At 41.7% G+C, this 19467-nt stretch overlaps 1 protein-coding gene across 1 annotated transcript in view; it reads left to right on the forward strand.

Annotated features, from left to right (window-relative positions):
- Positions 1-2244: 2244 nt before the first annotated feature.
- Positions 2245-19467, forward strand: part of MYOM2 (myomesin 2) — an 82856-nt gene continuing 65633 nt past the window's right edge. The window contains exons 1-6 of the mRNA XM_075145186.1: positions 2245-2378; positions 4802-4921; positions 6594-6732; positions 6915-7072; positions 7953-8045; positions 19324-19412. Of these exons, the coding sequence (XP_075001287.1) occupies positions 2272-2378; positions 4802-4921; positions 6594-6732; positions 6915-7072; positions 7953-8045; positions 19324-19412 (706 nt within the window). The 5' untranslated portion in view covers positions 2245-2271. The remainder of the gene's footprint in view (positions 2379-4801; positions 4922-6593; positions 6733-6914; positions 7073-7952; positions 8046-19323; positions 19413-19467) is intronic.

Genomic DNA, 19467 nt, shown 5'->3' on the forward strand with positions numbered 1-19467 from the left:
TTGAATCATCTTACACTCTCCTTTCTAAAAATATGATGTGTTGTATAAGAAGCCTAGCTCTCATTTTTCAAGAATAAATTGCTGCAATGAAATGTAGAAAATGATTTCTTCTGTATATACAATCTGGCTAGTAATACAATTAGAAAAAACATAAACAAGTAACACTAAAAATTCATGCAAAATTCTTGATAATATCTGTAATTTTTCTACAATTTTATTATTTCTTACCATTCTCAAATGGGGATTTTGCAAAATAATTTTTCAAAGCATGAGATACTAATAAAAATTCCATTATGTGACAGAAAACATCATTGCTTTCAGAGTAAGTAATAAACATTTAGAAACCTATTTGCAGCAATATTTTATTAAAGTACATTGATTGCATGTAGTTTTCACACAGTGGAAAGATTAATGAAACCAAAAAAATTAAATGGAATTTGAAAGTTGACAATGGAGTAGTGACTGAATTTCTTCAATTTTGAACTAGGTCTCATTTTACCAGAAACCACTTTTCTCCTGACATGGTTATTAATTGAATTTTAATGTGAGTATTGTTCATTTTTGTCCCCAAAACACATCTGCCCAGGCATTTGATAGGACATAGAATCAGGGCCTAAAACTGGTCAGTACCAGTGCCTGTGAAATTAAGTAGGAGGAGATCATGTTGTATCTAAATGAGTTTATAAGATTTCTATTCAAATCCCTTTGAGCTTTCACTTTATACGCATCATGAGGCTGCCTACTTATGGGACTTTTTGTGACAAATGCAGACTCCTGGTGTGTGTCTGAGGATTTCCATCACTGGCAGGTTCTTCTTGGCAGGGCCCCTGGCTGGGCAGGGCCGGACTGTAAGGAGCTGGAGACCGGCCCTGCTGCAGCGGTGCTGGGGCAGAGGCTGATGGCCCCAGAGCCTGAAATGGGGTCTTGGGCCATGGGCAGGGTGGGGGAGCCCTGGAGGAGGCTGGGCAGGGCCAGTCAGGTCCATTACTGCCCCCAGGAGCCTGACACCCTCTTAACATGGCCCCTGGATGAGCTAGTGTTGCTTCACTTCCCACGGGTAGCCCCGAGGTGGGTCCCAGGCCATGCCGCTGCCGGTGCCCCAGCTTCTGGCGTGCGGCTGACAGGCTGCACCCCGCATGGGAGTATAACAACGGGAGCACTCCCCTTACCTTTCAGGAGAAAATTAGATGTTATTGCAGGAATTTGCCTGACTGAAAACTTCAGGATTTGGGCCAAGCTGCTTTATAGACTTTGTACTGGGAAATTGCTTCCTTTATCACTGAAGTGCAGCCATATCTTGGAGATCGTGCTGGCTGTTCAGTTGCCCCCCGAATCCTTCACCGCCATTTAGGCCAAGTGGCCCAGGAGTAAGGAGCCCCACATCTGACTGAGACTTTAAATGGGAGTTACTCAGCAGGCTGTAGTTACACAAACTGGCACCTACTCAGGACACAGCTGGTAACATTCCCCGCTTTTGCAAGAAGTTGTCATCATATTTCTAGTGAACCTAAAGGGATGTGGACACCTCTGCGTTATTTTATCGCCGTGGTTGGGAATTTGCTTAACTCCAACTCAGTGGTAAACATGCTCTTCCCACCCACACTGTTCTGGGAGCTCCCTGAACGTTCCCGACAAACTTCTATCCAAATACTGATCAAACTATGCCATGCTTTGGAGAAAGGCAGAGGAGGCCACCCAAAATGATTGGAGGTCTAGAAAAAATAACCCATGTGACAAGATTGGATAAGCCAGCTTTGTTTATTTTAAACAAGAGAGCTGAAAGTAGATGTGAACAAAATCTTCAACAGGCTTCTGCAAAAGTGGGTGAATATGGTCTATTTTTTATTGTCATGGTGAATTGGACAAGAAACAGTGAGCATAAATTGCAACAAGGGCAAAGTAAAATGTTTGAAGAGCAGAGAGCTGAAATACCTAAAAATGCCCAGAAAGCTGTCAAATTTCCATCCCTGGAAATTTCTATGGAGGTGTTAAATGACATCTGCAAAGAAGGGGAAAATGATCTGACAAATTCTCTTCTAGCTCTATCATCTGTGATTCCATGGCTCACTGTGTAGCTGATAAAATACATCCTCAGGTGCCCATGTATATCGTTGATGGCTCTATTTGTCATAAATTGATGGAATTTTATACATGTATACATGTACACACATGTGCGTATGTATGTAAAAATATCAAACCTAAGTGTCTGAAATATATGGCTAAATGTGATTTCACTCTCTGCAGGAATTACTGATTGTAACAAACTGAAGTATGTCTTCAGTAGCGGTGCCATTTTACCAGAGGAGGCACAAGCACTTTGATCAGTCCTATCGCAACATTCAGACAAGATATGTACTTGAGGAATATGCAGCAAGAAAGTAAGTGCCATGTATTTCACATATGGAGCATAGAGAGGTTTCTATTTTGGGTAATTATAGAATCATAGAATCATAGAATCATAGAATCATACAGGTTGGAAAAGACCTCTAAGATCATCGTGTCCAACCGTCAACCCAACACCACCATGCCCACTACACCATGTCCCTAAGGGCCTCATCTACACGTCTTTTAAATACGTCCAGGGATGGTGACTCCACCACTTCCCTGGGCAGCCTGTTCCAAGGCCTGACCACTCTTTCAGTAAAGAAATTTTTCCTAATGTCCAATCTAAACCTCCCTTGGCGCAACTTGAAGCCATTTCCTCTTGTCCTATCGCTAGTTACTTGGGAGAAGAGACCAACACCCACCTCGCTACAACCTCCTTTCAGGTAGTTGTAGAGCGCGATGAGGTCTCCCCTCAGCCTCCTCTTCTCCAGGCTAAACAACCCCAGTTCCCTCAGCCGCTCCTCATAAGACTTGTGCTCCAGGCCCTTCACCAGCTTCGTTGCCCTCCTCTGGACGCACTCCAGCACCTCCATGTCTTTCTTGTAGTGAGGGGCCCAAAACTGAACACAGTATTCGAGGTGCGGCCTCACCAGTGCCGAGTACAGGGGCACGATCACCTCCCTATTCCTGCTGGCCACACTATTTCTGATACAGGCCAGGATGCCGTTGGCCTTCTTGGCCGCCTGAGCACACTGCCGGCTCATGTTCAGCCGGCTGTCAACCAGTACCCCCAGGTCCTTTTCCTCTGGGCAGCTTTCCAGCCACTCTTCCCCAAGCCTGTAGCGTTGCCTGGGGTTGTTGTGGCCGAAGTGCAGGACCCGGCACTTGGCCTTGTTGAATCTCATACAGTTGGCCTCAGCCCATCGATCCAGCCTGTCCAGGTCCCTCTGCAGAGCCTTCCTACCCTCCAGCAGATCAACACTCCCGCCCAACTTGGTGTCGTCTGCAAACTTACTGAGGGAGCACTCGATCCCCTCATCCAGATCATTGATGAAGATATTGAACAGGACCGGCCCCAGTACTGAGCCCTGGGGAACACCGCTCGTGACCGGCCGCCAACTGGATTTAACTCCGTTCACCACAACTCTCTGGGCTCGGCCGTCCAGCCAGTTTTTTACCCAGCGAAGAGTGTACCTGTCTAGGCCGTGAGCCACCAGCTTCTCTAGGAGAATGCTGTGGGAGACAGTGTCAAAGGCCTTACTGAAGTCCAAGTAGACCACATCCACTGCCTTTCCCTCATCCACTAGGCGGGTCACCTGGTCATAGAAGGAGATCAGGTTGGTCAAGCAGGACCTGCCTTCCATGAACCCGTGCTGGCTGGGCCTGATCCCCTGGTTGTCCCGGACATGACTCGTGAGCGCCCTCAAAACCAACCGCTCCATGATCTTCCTCGGCACCGAGGTCAGGCTGACCGGCCTGTAGTTCCCCGGATTATGTCATAGAATCAAAATATTTAGCTTTCCCCTCCGCCCCCTAAAATTGCGATTTATTCAGAATGGTAGTTTTCCACTTCTTTCCATTGGGAGGCTCCTTGTCTACAGTTTCCCACCAGCATAGCTAGACTTTCTAGCTATGTTGCAACTCATCTACACAGACCTTTTAGCTCAGGATCTGTCCTATTTACTACCTCCAGGTTGGAAATTCTTCCTTTTAGGCTCCAATAGAAACTCTGACTTAAGAGATATTGCCACAAAGTTTATTGTAAATCATAGAAACAGTTTTTTACCCATTCTTCCATATGACATGGATATTCCTTCTCCTGAAGTTAGTTATTTCTAATTATAGTTTTTGTCATTCAATTTCCTTTTTTAAAATTAAATTAAGGTTTAACTGCTCTGATGTGAAATCTCAGAGTTTTAGCCACAAGACACAGGTTCTTTCTATCTCAAAGCCTGGAGCTTTGAATATTAGTTGCTTAAGAATCACTGTTCTTCCTCCTCAGTAATTAAGATGCCTAGCTAGCCTAGCTAGCTGTCTAGCTTGTCCAGCTTCCCTTGTGAAAAAGAAGAGTTTATGCAGAAGGTTCTATGAAGTATAGAAAGGCAGGAATATTTAGGATTAGACAATGTTATAGGGATTCTGTGTGATTTGTCTATTAGACAGGCTGGTACCCTCGTGGTTCACTGAAGTGCTATCATAGCACTTGAATGATTGGAGACTAAGATAAGTATAAATTTAATAGAATAGATTGAAATAAATGCCTAATGATCCCCAATGACAGATGATGGGCATTAAGCTCTTGAAGGACAAGTGAGAGTCAGCACCCTAGTGCAGTTAGTGAGGAATGCAAAGTAGGTTTCTCACTGAACAGTGCTCAGTCATGGTATTCAGCTCATTTAAAGTAATTTCTTTGACTTTTGTAAGTTCATGTTTTACCAGAATTGCTGGGTTATAACAATGTCTTTTATATTTGAAGGGCTGCTTCCAGACAGGCTGCTTATTATGAATCACCTGGCTTGGGAAAAACGACATGTATTCTCTGTGCCAGGAGGGCACGTACCTTGGCTCATGAAGCAATACAAGAATCCAGGAAAAGGTAAAGCTCTGTTGGTCCCATCTGAGCTGTGTAGTGGCTGTGGTCCCATTTAGTACCGCTCTTTTGCTAGGGGTCTTTTCAGAGTTGACAAGACTGGAGGCTTCTCTGTCATTGTTCTTCACTAATCTATTTTGGCTGGAATACTAAATGACTGAGTGTCACTTTCAATCTCATATTTCAACCCAGAGTTGTTCCCCTAATCCCCACTCTGACCCTTGAAAACAGCTTTAAATCCAAAATAATTTAGAATTTGCCTGGGATCCAAAACTCATTTTTGAACAGATCTACTCGACTATTCCTGAATTTCCGGTTTGGATCAATTTAAACATTTTGAGTTTTTTCCTTAATATCAAGAGGGCTTACTGTCACATCACAGTTACAGCCTTGATATGAAGTCCTACAGCAAATATGCTGACAGCAATATTCCTGTTAGTGAATTTGACTGTTTCTGCTCTGCCATGCTCTACAATGACTGCATCAAAGTCATAGAGAATTTACACTAAAGAACGAATTCTGCCTTGTGTGTAGAAAGTATGTTAAGAAAATAATATATGTCCATATGGTTTTGGTACTTTGATTGTTTTGAAATATATATCTTAGAAACAGAATGTTCTAGGAAAATCAAACTAATTTGTATACTCTAATTTATTTTTTAAAAAACTCTCTTAAGTTTTATCAATATAAAACAATACATGCCAGAACAAGGCTGATATTTAAAAAGTACATTGAAAAGGTACAAAGAAATATTTATAAAATACAAGACAAATAATGTCTTGATCTATTGTTTACTGAATTTCATTAAAGTCTTCTCATTTGCTTCACGGCTTGTGGGGTTATGCTTTGAGAGTCTTGCCATATTCTATAATGACAGCCATGTTAGAAATTTCTGATATTCAGCTCCCTTCTTTTGTCCTGTTGGCAAGGCAAAGAGTAGCATAGGCTACTTACTGAATCAGCATGAATGCAGAAGCTTGAGCTTGCTCCTTGTAAAAACATTTATGAGTTGATTTTTTTTAGGAATCCTAAAAATCTATGGAGTTAGATTTTCAGGGAACAGCACACAAATTTCTCAAAACGTTGTCTTTTCCTGGTAGTTTCTGTAATACTTCCCGCTCACCCTTGTCCAAGGACAGCTTTTTTGCATGCAGCCGTTCATCAAATTCTTGTGAACTCCTTGGTCTGTATCTTTCAGGTGAGGTCAGCTGATATAGCCCATGCAGCTAGCAGAGCTTCCCAGGTGCTAGAGCCAAAGGCACACCATAAGCAAGGCCCGACTCTCATCGGGGTGTGAACAGGCGCAGGACATGCCTTCAGTCCTCTGTCTTGCCTGTCCATGGGAAGGAAAATTAGGGGCCAGAGGGAAGCCAGGCAGGTTCTCATCTTGATTACCAAAGAACTAATACTGTGGGATACCACGTCAACATGACCACATCAGCTTTGAAGACTTGAAGTTGTGGCACCACATATACAGGGAGAAAGAAAATGAAGGAAAATTCATGTTCATTTCACATACTCATTAGGATAGGCAGATAGACTCTAAGAAAAATTCCTAAACTAGATTTTACATCTTGCTGATATGGTTTCAGAGCCCTCAGTTGCCTAACATGTATAAGTAAAAATCTTAAATCTTCATATTGATTACTCTTACCTGATATTTTTTCTTGTCCTACAGGACTCATGAACAAAAGTATCATGCAAGTGAAGAGAAAAGGATCCGGTTTGCCAGTGAGTTGTCTGCTTTGGAAAAAGAGATTCACACAGCCAGGCACCATGCTAGAGAACATCTGGATAGACTTGCTATACAAAGGATGGTACAGTGCTGAACATTTTTGTTCCTATCCAAGCAGAATTATAAGATACACTGAAATTTAGGCCTGTGTTTCAAATACCAATAGTGATTTAGCATCTTTTAATTTCGTGGATTTGAGATTCGATCTTCTATCCCATTTGAGTCTGGTGCTAGATGCTTCTTTTCTTTTCCTGTGTTTAATAGGTAGAAGAAAATATGGCTCTGGAAAGACACGCTGTTGAGGAAAGCATAAGTCGAGCTCCTGAAATTCTAGTGCGCCTGAGGTCTCACACAGTCTGGGAAAAGATGTCTGTGAGCCTTTGCTTTACTGTACAAGGATTTCCCACTCCTGTTGTACAATGGTAAGGGACTGGCCTCTCCTAGCTCTCTAAAAATGTTGTTAAGCTTTTTTCATTTGGAAGTTATGGCATAACAGATAAGTGTCGCATACACAACGGCTATGTTAAACCCCCTTTATAATCCTCATAGATGTGCTGGATTGTAGCAGTTGATACTGCAGTGGAAGGAGTGGGAGGACAGCTTGCTGAATGGCCCTGTGCAATGTAAGAAGCAAACTCGAATATTTCAGAAAGCAGACTGTGGAAGACATTCCAGTCTTTCTGGCCATTGAGTTCCCTGATGATGAAGTAGCAAATGGCAAAATACACAGAGCTCACAGGCTACGTGTTAAGTCTGGATAAACTTGCACAACACCATTGTTGTCATGGGCTGTATCCATATTCACTTTGTGTCAGCCTCTGTTGAGGTGGACATTAACATAACATCCCTGAAGCTGCCCTCCTCTCCAGGCAAGTGCTGTCCTGTATATGCGAGCCCCAAGCTGGACTGTGAAGATCTAACTTGAGGCACAATCCTGTTGCTCCTCCCTTGTTTGTGCTGAAGTGCTTTATTGTGATCCACGACAAAGTTTGCTTCCCATCTTGTGTCAGGGCTAGTGGACCAGAAAGTTCAAGTCACATGCCATCTTCTCTCTACTTCACTGCCTGCACTTCTGATTTGGGTGCACATCTTCTCTTTCCACTTTCTTACTGCAGGTTCCCCTTTGCCTTCATGGCCCAATGTGTACCTATCCATACGTACTGAAAAATACTCTATACAGGTAGAGAAGATTTATAGAGAGAGCTCAGATGATAGTAAATGATATCTGGATGTAAAAATCTACTAAATTAATGCAGTGAATAGTAGCTAATATTAATGAGTTCATTTTTTCTTGATTGTCAGGTACAAAAACGAGGAATTGATTACCCCTGCAAGTGATCCAGTAAAGTACAGAATTGAAAGCAAATATGGAGTACATGTGTTGCATATAAACAGGTAGATTATTCTGGGGAATCCAACAGTTTTTTATACTTTACACAAAGTATTTTATATCAAATACAATTAAAAATTCACACAAAGGCTGCAAGAGAGTTGTTAAATTCAGGACACTTCTCTTTTGGTATGAACATTTATGCTAGACAATGTTCACTAAATAGCTGAATATTAGACCATGAAAATGAAATGAAAAATTAGATATTTCTATTATTTAACTCCAGCAATCTACAAGAAGATAGAAAAGAACAGGCAAGTAGCTGAAAGAATGGTAGTTCCTTTTTTATTAGAATTATATCTTCTCAACATTCAAAGTGGAAAATTGCCTGTATATTTTATGTCCTTGCCATGATGAAGGTCTATAAGATAAGCAAAACTTTAGCTGGTCAGGGCAAGGATGCCCGGTTGTTGGTATTTGTTTTATTATATGTTAAGTTCTGTTTAGTTTTTGACCTCCATTTTTTTGTTCTCCAAAAAGTAAGGAAGGGTAAATTTTATGTTTTTTTTTTTTTTTTTAAAAAGGTTCTAATTTAATTAATTTTATTTTTCAAAATGATGTTAACCTTGTGGTATAGAAAATGCCTGGGTAGAACAGCTTTACAGAACTAATCCTGTGCTGTCCTAAAGAATTTAAATATTGCATGTTACATGTGACTTGGTACAAGCTTTTTTTAAAAATATAAAAATCCAAAGAAAAATGAGGGCATGACTGTGGTATTTAAAAAGAAAATTAATATCTAGGGCAGACACACAAAAAACCCCTTTTGATTTCTCCAGAACATGAGCACCAGCTGTGCTGAAACAGCTGGAATATTTGTGGCTTACACTTGGCTAGCCAAACATTTCATCTTCTACCCTGTCTCCATCTGTCAGCAGTGGAAGCAGCCCTGAGCACAGTCTTGTGGCATTAGTGCAGAACATAAGCACATCATTCCTTCTGCTTTTGGGAAACACTACTTGCCTTTGTCATCCTGCGACAAAGTCCAGCCCAACTCTCCACCTTTCCATAGCTCAGGATGGGAGAAACATACCCCTCTACAGAAGCTGTCAGCAAGAACCACTCTATTTTTGGTTTTTAAGGGATGCTTCTCAAGGAGTAGCAGTACTTAGGAGTACTTCTAAGATGCTCATAGTCTTCTACCCCCAGATTATGGGTAACTGCTCTCTGTATCCATGAGATGTCTCAACACAGCTGATTCTGCCCACCAACATTACTTTTGGAGATGAAAGCAGGAAGTGAAAAGATAAAACCAGCTTGTCCTTCTGCAATCCTCTCCTTTGCAGCAGGGAAAATGGATGTGTGTGAGTGACAGTCAGGAGATGAAACTTTGGTGACTTCCTGCCGCTGAGTGACTGTGGGTGTGTTTATTTCCCTTGGTTAGTGTCCATGAGCAGCTGGTTAGTGAGTCCAGATGCTGGATATGCAGTACATAGGTTCCTTTTGTGACATTTTGGGAGTAAATGGCTTTTTGAAGAAATGAGAATCAGTGTTGATGCTGCTTTCTGAGCATCTGTAACCATGACGCTGAAAGGTACTAATGGCTTATATATCCCTGGTGCTTTTTTTCTTTTTCCTGTGCCGGTTATCTGTCATGTAGACACCATGCACAATCAGCTTTGGGAGTGTTCAGACCCAGCCATATTTATTCAGACATACCACAGAGTCATTTACTGGCACCCACTCAGGTTGCCACACGCACCCATGATCACCCACTGTTTACTAGTCCCAGACCTGTACGTGTTCATGCAGACTCTCTTACGTTCAACCAAGTTGCCATCTCCAGAGACTATTGCTCTGTTTCTCTTTCATTCTGTTTGGCAGTATGGTCTTTTTGCCACCTAAGGATGCCTGGCTGGTTTCCCACAGGTTTCCTTTCTCCACTTAAAAGAATACTGGGGGATTGTACACCCAGAGTTATGATTTATTTACCACAGATTTATACAGTTTATTAAATTAAAATTTCTAACCTTAAATTTATTTATGACTAATCTTTATTTCAAAACTTGACCATCAGCCATATTTTCTGTCCCAAGAGACAGAAAATCAACATGCAGGAAATGAAAGAACATTTTGATAATGCATTACTAATATTAGGTGTTTCTTGTACTGAAAACAATGGATATAGGTAGTGGTTAAAATATATATATTATTAATGTTTTTATACAAACATGTATCAATTAACTCTGGATCTTCCATACTTATCTTTGTGCACATATATTTGGAGTATTATTTTTTTTCTGGGAAGTAGAACCGTTGGGATCTTCTACCTATCCACTTCTGTGCTCTTCTCAGCTGTTCATACCAAAGTGCTGAGCTGCATGTCATCTGATCCGCAGTCGCTCAGAACGGCCTTGGAATTTCTTGGCTACCATTCTAGTGCTTCAGTGAAGCTCGGGGAATGAACTTTTCCTTCTGATGCAAGTGTGATATTTATTCCTACGAGTATTCCTTGATCCCAGTGGAAAAATTCTTGAGGTACCAAAACTAGAACATCACCTTGTCATCTTAAAGTAATAACTGGACACAATTTCATCCCTCCCTGTTTGCTGTCTTCCAGGGCCCATAAGCCTATACAGTAACCAGATCATTTTCATTTCTCTGTCTCATATTTTTATGATGCTCTGTGCTCAATATACCACATTTTCTGCATACATTCAGGGCTATCATTATCATATAGTGCTGCTTTCTTGCTCCTTTTAGGCTTCTTCAATTGGGAGCTTGGGCTCAAGGTCTCCCTTGAGCAGTAAAGAAAAGGGAGTTGGAGTTTCATTACATTTTTTGCACACCTCATAATTACAGGAGAAGAGATATTGCCAGCCTGCACTGGGGTAGTGGTTCATCTCATCTTTCATCTCACTTCTGGTAGGTGATTCAGAGGATACAGTGAGGAATCCTCTGAGGGAAAGCTACAGGTAGTTGAAGTGATTGATACATGTCTGAAAATGTGAGGGTTTGTTTAAAGTGTATTTCTTTATCCCACCTAATTTAACTATGGATAGGCACATAATACAAGAAAAGATTTCTGTATCAGAGGTAGTCAAGATGAGGATGCCCCATTGCTTTATAGCATAGCTGCAAAATTCTTTCTTAGTGTATATATCTTAGTAATTAAAAATCATAACATTTTGAATTCCTTAGTTGCTGCTACTTGTTTAGCAACAGGTTTTGGCTTTTTGTTTGTTTGTTTACTGTGATGCCTCCTTAAATGAATCACTTAGCTTTATGCAACTGTGAATGACTATATTACATTTCCTGATACTTGGCTGGGGCATAGAGGGGACAGCAGTATGCTCCTGACTGGGGGCGTTCCTGACCCCACCCCTCAATGAGCAGGCAGGTGAACTGATGGGGGTTGGACAGTAGAAGGAGCAGGGAAGGAAGTCTCAGGAAGACTACAAGGATGTCGTGAGGTTATGCAGAGAGAAAATTAGAAGGTCCAAAACCCAACTAGAACTTAATCTGGCTACTGTCCTCAAAGACAATTATGTTTCTATAAATACATTAGCAACAAAAGGAGGGCTAAGGACGATCTCCGTCCCTTATGGGATACGGGGGGAAACATAGTGACAAAGGATGAGGAAAAGGCCGAGGTACTTAACGCCTTCTTTGCCTCAGTCTTTAATAGTAAGACCAGTTGTTCTCTGGGTACTCAGCTGCCTGAGCTGGAAGACAGGAATGGGGAGCAGTATGAAGTCCCCATAACCCAAGGGGAAATGGTTAGCGACCTGCCACACCACTTAGACACACACAAGTCTATGAGGCCAGATACGATCCACTCAAGGGTACTGAGGGAGCTGGCGGAAGTGCTCACCAAGCCACTTTCAATCCTTTATCAGCAGTCCTGGCTAACTGGAGAGATCCCAGTTGACTGGAGGTTAGCAAATCTGACACCCATCTACAAGAAGGGTCGGGAGGAGGATCTGGGGAACTACAGGGCTCTCAGTCTGACCTCAATGCCAGGGAAGGTTATGGAGCAGATCATCTTGAGTGCCATCATGCGGCACTTACAGGACAACCAGGTGGTCAGGCCCAGTCAGCATGGGTTTATGAAAGGCAGGTCCTGCTTGACCAACCTGATCTCCTTCTATGACAAGGTGACCCCCTTAGTGGATGAGGGAAAGGCTGTGAATGTTGTCTACCTAAACTTTAGTAAAGCCTTTGACACCATTTCCCACAGCATTTTCCTGGAGAAACTGGCTGCTCATGGCTTAGAGAGGTGCACTCTTCGCTGGGTAAAAAACTGGCTGGATGGTCGGGCCCAAAGAGTGGTGGTGAACGGAGTTAAATCCAGTTGACGGCTGGTCACAAGCGGTGTTCCCCAGGGCTCAGTACTGGGGCCGGTCCTGTTCAATATCTTTATCAATGATCTGGATGAGGGGATCGAGTGCTCCCTCAGTAAGTTTGCAGACAACACCAAGTTGGGTGGGAGTGTTGATCTGCTCGAGGGTAGGAAGGCTCTGCAGAGGGTCCTGGACAGGCTGGATCAATGGGCCAAAGCCAATTGTATGAGATTCAACAAGGCTAAATGTCGGGTCCTGCAGTTTGGTCACAACAACCCCATGCAACGCTACAGGCTTGGCTGGAAAGCTGCTTGGTGGAAAAGGGCCTGGGGGTGTTGGTCGACAACCGGCTGAACACGAGCCAGCAGTGTGCCCAGGTGGCCAAGAAGGCTGACGGCATCCTGGTCTGTATCAGAAATAGTGTGGCCAGCAGGACTAGGGAAGTGATCGTCCCCCTGTGCTTGACACTTGTGAGGCCACACCTCGAATACTGTGTTCAGTTTTGGCCCCTCACTACAAGAAGGACATTGAGGTGCTGGAGCTTGTCCAAGGAAGAGCAACGAAGCTGGTGAAGGGTCTGGAGCACAAGTCTTATGAGGATCGGCTGAGGGAACTGGGGTTGTTTAGTATGGAGAAAAGGAGGCTGAGGGGAGACCTTATTGCGCTCTACAACTACCTGAAAGGAGGTTGTAGCAAGGTGAACGTTGGTCTCTTCTCCCAAATAACAAGCGACAGGATGAGGAAATGGCCTCAAGTTGCGCCAGGGGAAGTTTAGATTGGATATTAGGAAAAAAGTCTTCACTGAAAGCGTTGTCAAGCATTGGAACAGGCTGCCCAGGGAAGTGGTTGAGTCACCATCCCTGGAGGTATTTAAAAGACGTGTAGATGAGGTGCTTAGGGACATGGTTTAGTGGTGGACTTGGCAGTGCTAGGTTAACAGTTGGATTTGATGATCTTAAAGGTTTTTTTTAACCTAAACAATTCTGTGATTCTATGATTTTCCAGAGCTCTGTCAGTGTGATGTGGCTGCACAGTCTTACCTATACAAGGCTCAAAGTTTGGCAGTATTTTGTCTTTTATTAGGGCCCTCTCCTGTTTCACTAATTCATTGCTTAAGAAGTGCTGGTAATTGCAGCAGAAAAGGTTTGTGGTTGCATCACAAAAATGTGTGGCAGAGCCAGCAGAGTGCAGTGCAATACCTGCTGCCAGTAGGCAGAGCTAGCCTCTGATCAGGCACTCAGCTCCTCAGCACCACCAGCATTGCTTGAATAAAAAAAAGCTTAAAAATTGAATGAACCTTCTCTTCTAACTATTCTCATTTAACAAATGACACTATGCAGACAGTACAGCGCAATTTATTTTGATTAGGCACAAAAGGCTTGAGATGATTTAATCTGGAGAGATAGAGAGTGAGGCCTGCCCTTTCTCTCGCTGTAGGTGGAAGCAGGGCAGAGTAGAGGCATTGCAGCAAAGGCAGTCCTCTGGCAGAGCCTTTGAGTATAGGGTTGATCAGGTGATAAACTGCAGCTCCCAGGGTTTCGCAGGTATGCAGTACCTGTGAGCGTATAGGCAGCAGGCATAGTGTACTTCTGCTCTTCTTTCCTTGCTGAAATGCAAACAGCCCCCAAATGAAATGTTTTTGTGATCTTCTGACCTGTCAGTCACTGTCCCCTACAAGCTGCAATAGTTGGAAGCTTGAGGAAGTGGCCACCTCGTAACAGAGATCCCCTCTTCAGTAAAAACAAAACACAGCCAAACAAAAAGAATCAGGCAGATTCAGTCTGACTGGAGATTCAGTACATGAGATGGTAATTCTGTAGAGTGTTTCCACATTTTGATGTCATATAGCCATAATATGGAAAATTTTGTAATTTGAATTCAAAGGAGGCAATTTTAACTGTGTAATTTACTACATTCTGCTTCCTGTTCTTGACATGCACTGAATTGCGTTCCAATTCAGGCAAAAATGTTATTTCACTCTTAACTCCTGTGTTTAAATTTACACTAAGCAGATGGATGAATATATGCATTTTAAACAGATGTATCTGCCTGGGGAATATTCCCCACACAAACATTAGCACTTCAGAACCTCATGTGGATTCAGGGCAATTTAATTTTCGCAAAAAGTATTAGTACCTTGGGACAGATACAGCTCTGCATTCACACTTCATGCTATCTAAATGTACTCTATGCATATTTTATCTGACCTTTGTAAAGGTTGGAAAACACATTCTCCATCATGTTGCAAGAGTAACTGTTGGAAAGACCACACCTTGCCTCCTGGGTACTTCAAATATCGTTTCTAACTGGTCTTGACTCAATGCACTTTACAGTGCAATTTAGGAAATCTAGGGCTTTTAGCATACAGGGAAGTAGACAGTTTCCAGTATAATCCTCAGTCTGAGTATTACCTGGCACAAAAGGAGACTCAGGACCTTATGTGACTTGCCATCCTGTCCAACTTTCTTCAAAGTGTGTATTAAAAAAATGTGCTGTGTAGCTCTTACCCACTAACCCCGACCACTTCCAATACCAGATTTGAAGGCAGTCCACTGGGTACTAGGCTATCTAATCTGGTTTGATTTATCTCCTGGAGAGTCAGGTTGGAAATCACAGCAAAGAATTGTAAAATGCTTTCAAAGCAGTGACTTCCAGAAAACGTGTAGAGTTGTTAGGACCTCTTGAATAGCAGAAAGTGCCTGGACTGGAGAATTGTTATGTTGTTTCTCTTTATAAAACCAAAGGATCTTGTAAGAGCGTGGTCAGTCATTCGGTCAGTAACTTCTTTCTTTTGTTCTCCCTGAGAAAATTAATTCTCACTCCATCACTAACTTCTGTCAAATAGTTGCTTTCAGACATTGAATTTTTTGGGCTAAAGAAACAACCCTTTTGTGAATCTCCTGTCTGTTCTAGAGACTTTTAGGATCATATTCTGTTTTGTCTACCTTGGAGACCCTCACAAATAGGAAAATCTTATCAAGAGATGTATTTTGCTGTTCCTTATGAGACAGCAAGGGTATGGGGAGGGGATTGAGATGACCACAGATATATATCCATTTGGAAAGTTAATCAGGTATCTGCCATTCTGCTTCTTCATTTTAGGGAGACAACTTTGCAGTTCTTACACCCCTAAATTTCTGATGCTTTTTCAGTCAAGCACAGACTGTGGCCTCGCTCTTGTTCAGTGTCCTGGTTCCGTCTGGGACAGAGTTGACTTTCTTCCCAGTAGCTTGGGGGGTGTGCTGTGTTTTGGGTTTAGTGTGAAAGGAGCGTTGATGGCCCATTGATGCTTTGGCTGTTGCTGGGTGATGCTTGCACCGGGAGGGGGGAGCACAGCCAGGGTGGTGGACCCAGCTGGCCAATGGGGTATTCTATACCATGTGACATCATGCTCAGTATAAAAACCAGGTGTGTGTGGGGGCTCGCCCCCGTTCGTGACACGCAGTCGGCGGTCAGTGAGCAGTTGCGTTGTGCATCTCCTGCTTTGTGTATTCTGTTATTGTTGTTGTTCTCATTGTTATTATTACAGTTCTACTTAGTTTTATTTCAATTTTTAAACTGTTTTTATCTCAACCCGGGAGCTTTCCTACTTGTGCCCTCCCGATTCTCTCCCCCATCCCACCGGAGGTGGGGGTGAGCGAGCGGCTGCGTTTATTTTTGCTGGCTGGGGTTAAACCACGACATTCAGAATACACGTTTCTATAATTTCTGGATTATTTTTACGCCACCTTGTGGTTAATGATAAATCACTCTTTAGATCCTGACTCCTGTGTAATTCTTACAGAAATGAATTCCTATTGACTGTTTTATCTGTTGTTTTGATGGAAAATGAAGCCAACACTGAGAGCAGATGATGACTATTTTAAAGTGATAATCAGAGTTAACGTCAGTTAAGATATACTGTTATTTTATCCTTGTTGTCAACAGTCTGTAACAACAAAATGTTAAAGAGCAGTTAAGTTGGATTTGACAGAAGCAAAGCAGCCTGAAGTAATGCTTTGTTTATGTGAGGGAACGGCCTAATACAGCAATGGTGGGGTAGCTGTGGTGGTAGGTTCATCACTCAGTTATGGTATGGGTGCTGTAAGCTGCCTAAATTGTGTCCAGCCCAGGGATGGGTCAGCACCTCACCAGCAATTGCAGTATGGCTCCACCATCACGTGCCCTGTCAGATGTAAGCGTGCACCATGTCCTGGAGGGTCTGGCATATACCTGCCACTAGTGCCCAGGAATCGCACTTCTGAAATCTGCTTGCCATAGCAAATTAAACATATCCTCTGCCACTGTGGCCTCCTGGCATGGGATGGACTAATTCTCTTGTCCTTCAGGACAGGGCAGCTACATCCAGACTGTTTTCTGGGAATGGACCCTTGCTATGTCCTGACCTATGTCAGGGGAATCCTTTTGGAGAGCTGGCACACACCAGCCAAGGGCTATTCTAACATATCAGCACTAGGGTGATCAAGATCCAGTTTCTGGGGACCTCTTTAATTTACTAATACATAATATATGTTATTAAATCTAATATATACTATGTACTATTTACTGTATACTCTGTATATCTCCTTAAAGTAGGCATGTAGTGCAGAATGACGGGAACACCTTACAGTTCCAGTACAGTCAGTTCTGCAATGCCCCTTTTTGTAAGAAATTTTTGAGATGCCTTATTTGTTGTTAGCTTGTTTCATTATAGCAAGACACTGTACTCGGCTGTGAGAAATGTATGAATTATGTACATTTCAGTATAGACACATTATAACATGTCTTAGGAAAGAAGTCTGCAGTTTTACTGCAGTTTTGCCTTGCTTTTGGCATTTTATCACCCAAATGTTAAATAGTGTGAAACTGGGATAGTAAAAAAATCATTCTTGTTTTTAAAGAGTTAGTGCAAAGAAGTGTTGCCAAGTCCGACAGCTTTCAAGCAAGTCCCGAATCAGTTAAGCTTTATATAGATCTGTGAACAGGTATTGGCATTTTTTTAAATCCTTCCTGAAAACAAAAAAAAAAGTTGAATAATATCGAGTTTAGTATTTCAATTCTTTTAAATTGTTTTTCAGACTTACTTTGCCTGTCCAGACTGCAGTAGGGTGGTCAAGGGCTTCATACCCAACTGCAGGCTTTTTGGTTAAGTGGCCTAATGTTAGGACTTACCCCTCTGGCTTTGATAATTAATTGTGTGACAAACTTCGTATTTTACCTCTTTATTTTGTGAAATGTGTGGCTGAAGATTAGCCTCCAGGAGGAGCTGTTAGTCCTGCACATTTAGAGAAATAAATCTCAATTTAATAGAACTTTCATCAAGTTGTGTTTTAGACATCACAGTGCAGATAGTATCATTTTTGTGATATGACACTGTCCACGATATATGCAAGAGCTGAAAACTCGGTGTCTGATGTGCCTGTCACAGGTGCTACATACCCCCAAACTGGCATCCTGTTATGCAATTTACATCAAACACTTCTACATATTCTTTCTTCTCTCACACCTGGGATATATGACCTCTTAGAAGACAAGTGCAACCAGAATTTCATCCCTTTCATCTGGCAGTTGCCAACAAGATACAGATTTCTTCTTCTGAGAGGAAACTAAGTGCATGCATGCAGAACATTGTATTTCATCAGTGGAAATTTCAGAGTGGCCTCCATTAAATGCACTACTAAATGAACTACACAGAAGCAGGTTTTAATTGTGTGTGTTTCAGACAGCACTCTGATTAGCTGATGGCTCAACCTAATAGAAATTCCAAGAAATGAAAATAACCAACAATTTTGTTTGACAGACATATTGTAGAATTCTTGGCTAACGGAAAAGCTCAAGAAAAGATATTGAATTGGACAAAAAAAAGTTTTGTTCATTCAAAACAAAAATGTTTTATTTATATTAGAGTATTTAGTATGTTTCTGAAAACAAAGCAGAAGTAAATTCTGAATTTTTTTTTTAATTAAAATATTCATTCTGAAATGTAAAAATGAAACATTCTGCCTTTTTCAAAATTGTTTCTTCATCTGGACTAAGTTATTTCAGCAAAATTGAGGAAATCTCATTCTACACATATCTGCATTTTACCAAAAACTAGTCCAAAATATTTTTAACTTTTTCTGGTCAGTAGTTATATTTATATTTATTAGAAACATAGCAAATAAGTTTATTTCAACTGTAAATTTGAGTAATTGCACCAAAAAATATATATTTGCACATAGTGTAGTTTCCTTTACTTCAATTTTATGTTAATAATCCTCCTCTTGACTGACCCCATTTTAAATAAGAAAAGAACTGGGACATCAAAGTTTGTACCTATATCTTAATATCTGGCCATATATCTGATAATGTAACTTCCTCTTCAAGGAAGGATGTAGTAAGTGAGACAATCCATCATGAGGTCCTATTTTACATGAAGTAACTATTTTTTGCTTTGTTTTTTATTATATTGTCCTTGCATAATAAATATCTTTTCTCACTACAAATATATATCAAGCCAAAACATTTATGCCCATAAACAATTTTGGTCAGTTTCCTTGGTTTTGCGTCTTTTCCTCTGGACTGCCTAAGAGATATGAGAGCAGCAAAAAATGCCACTGTCTGCCTGCTGGGAATAGCCATAGAAGGAGGAATTTCTGCAAGCATCACATGTACTTTTTCTTCCATGTTTCCTTCTTAAAATATATGGCAGAAGGGCAACATGGATTAAGGAAGAAGGTTACATACAGAAAGGGAATAGCCAGACTGGCATCCTCCAGCTATCTCCTTTTGATCATTGTCTAAAGGTCATGTCCAGTTTGCTCAAGTTAATGCAGCCTGCACACTAAGCTGTGATAAAACAGCAGTAAAAAACAGTACTGGGTTTCTGATTGTCTTTCATCAACATCTTGCACTGTGTGACACCAGCAAAGAGCTTTATACACTTTCCTCGGGGTTGATGTAGCTTGGTTTGTAATATCAATCATTAAGAGAATTTGTATTTGTGTAAAGAATCATCTGTTTTCCTCCTTCCCCTTTTCAGAGCTGATTTTGATGATTCTGCTACCTATTCAGCAGTTGCAACAAATGTCCATGGGCAGGCATCAACTAATTGCGCTGTGATTGTGCGAAGTAAGTCCTACTTCATGATTAGAACAAGAAATACATATCATGCTCATGTCATTGA

This window comes from Calonectris borealis, chromosome 3 (assembly GCF_964195595.1).
Source record: "Calonectris borealis chromosome 3, bCalBor7.hap1.2, whole genome shotgun sequence".
In the NCBI taxonomy this organism is placed as follows: Eukaryota; Metazoa; Chordata; class Aves; order Procellariiformes; family Procellariidae; genus Calonectris; species Calonectris borealis.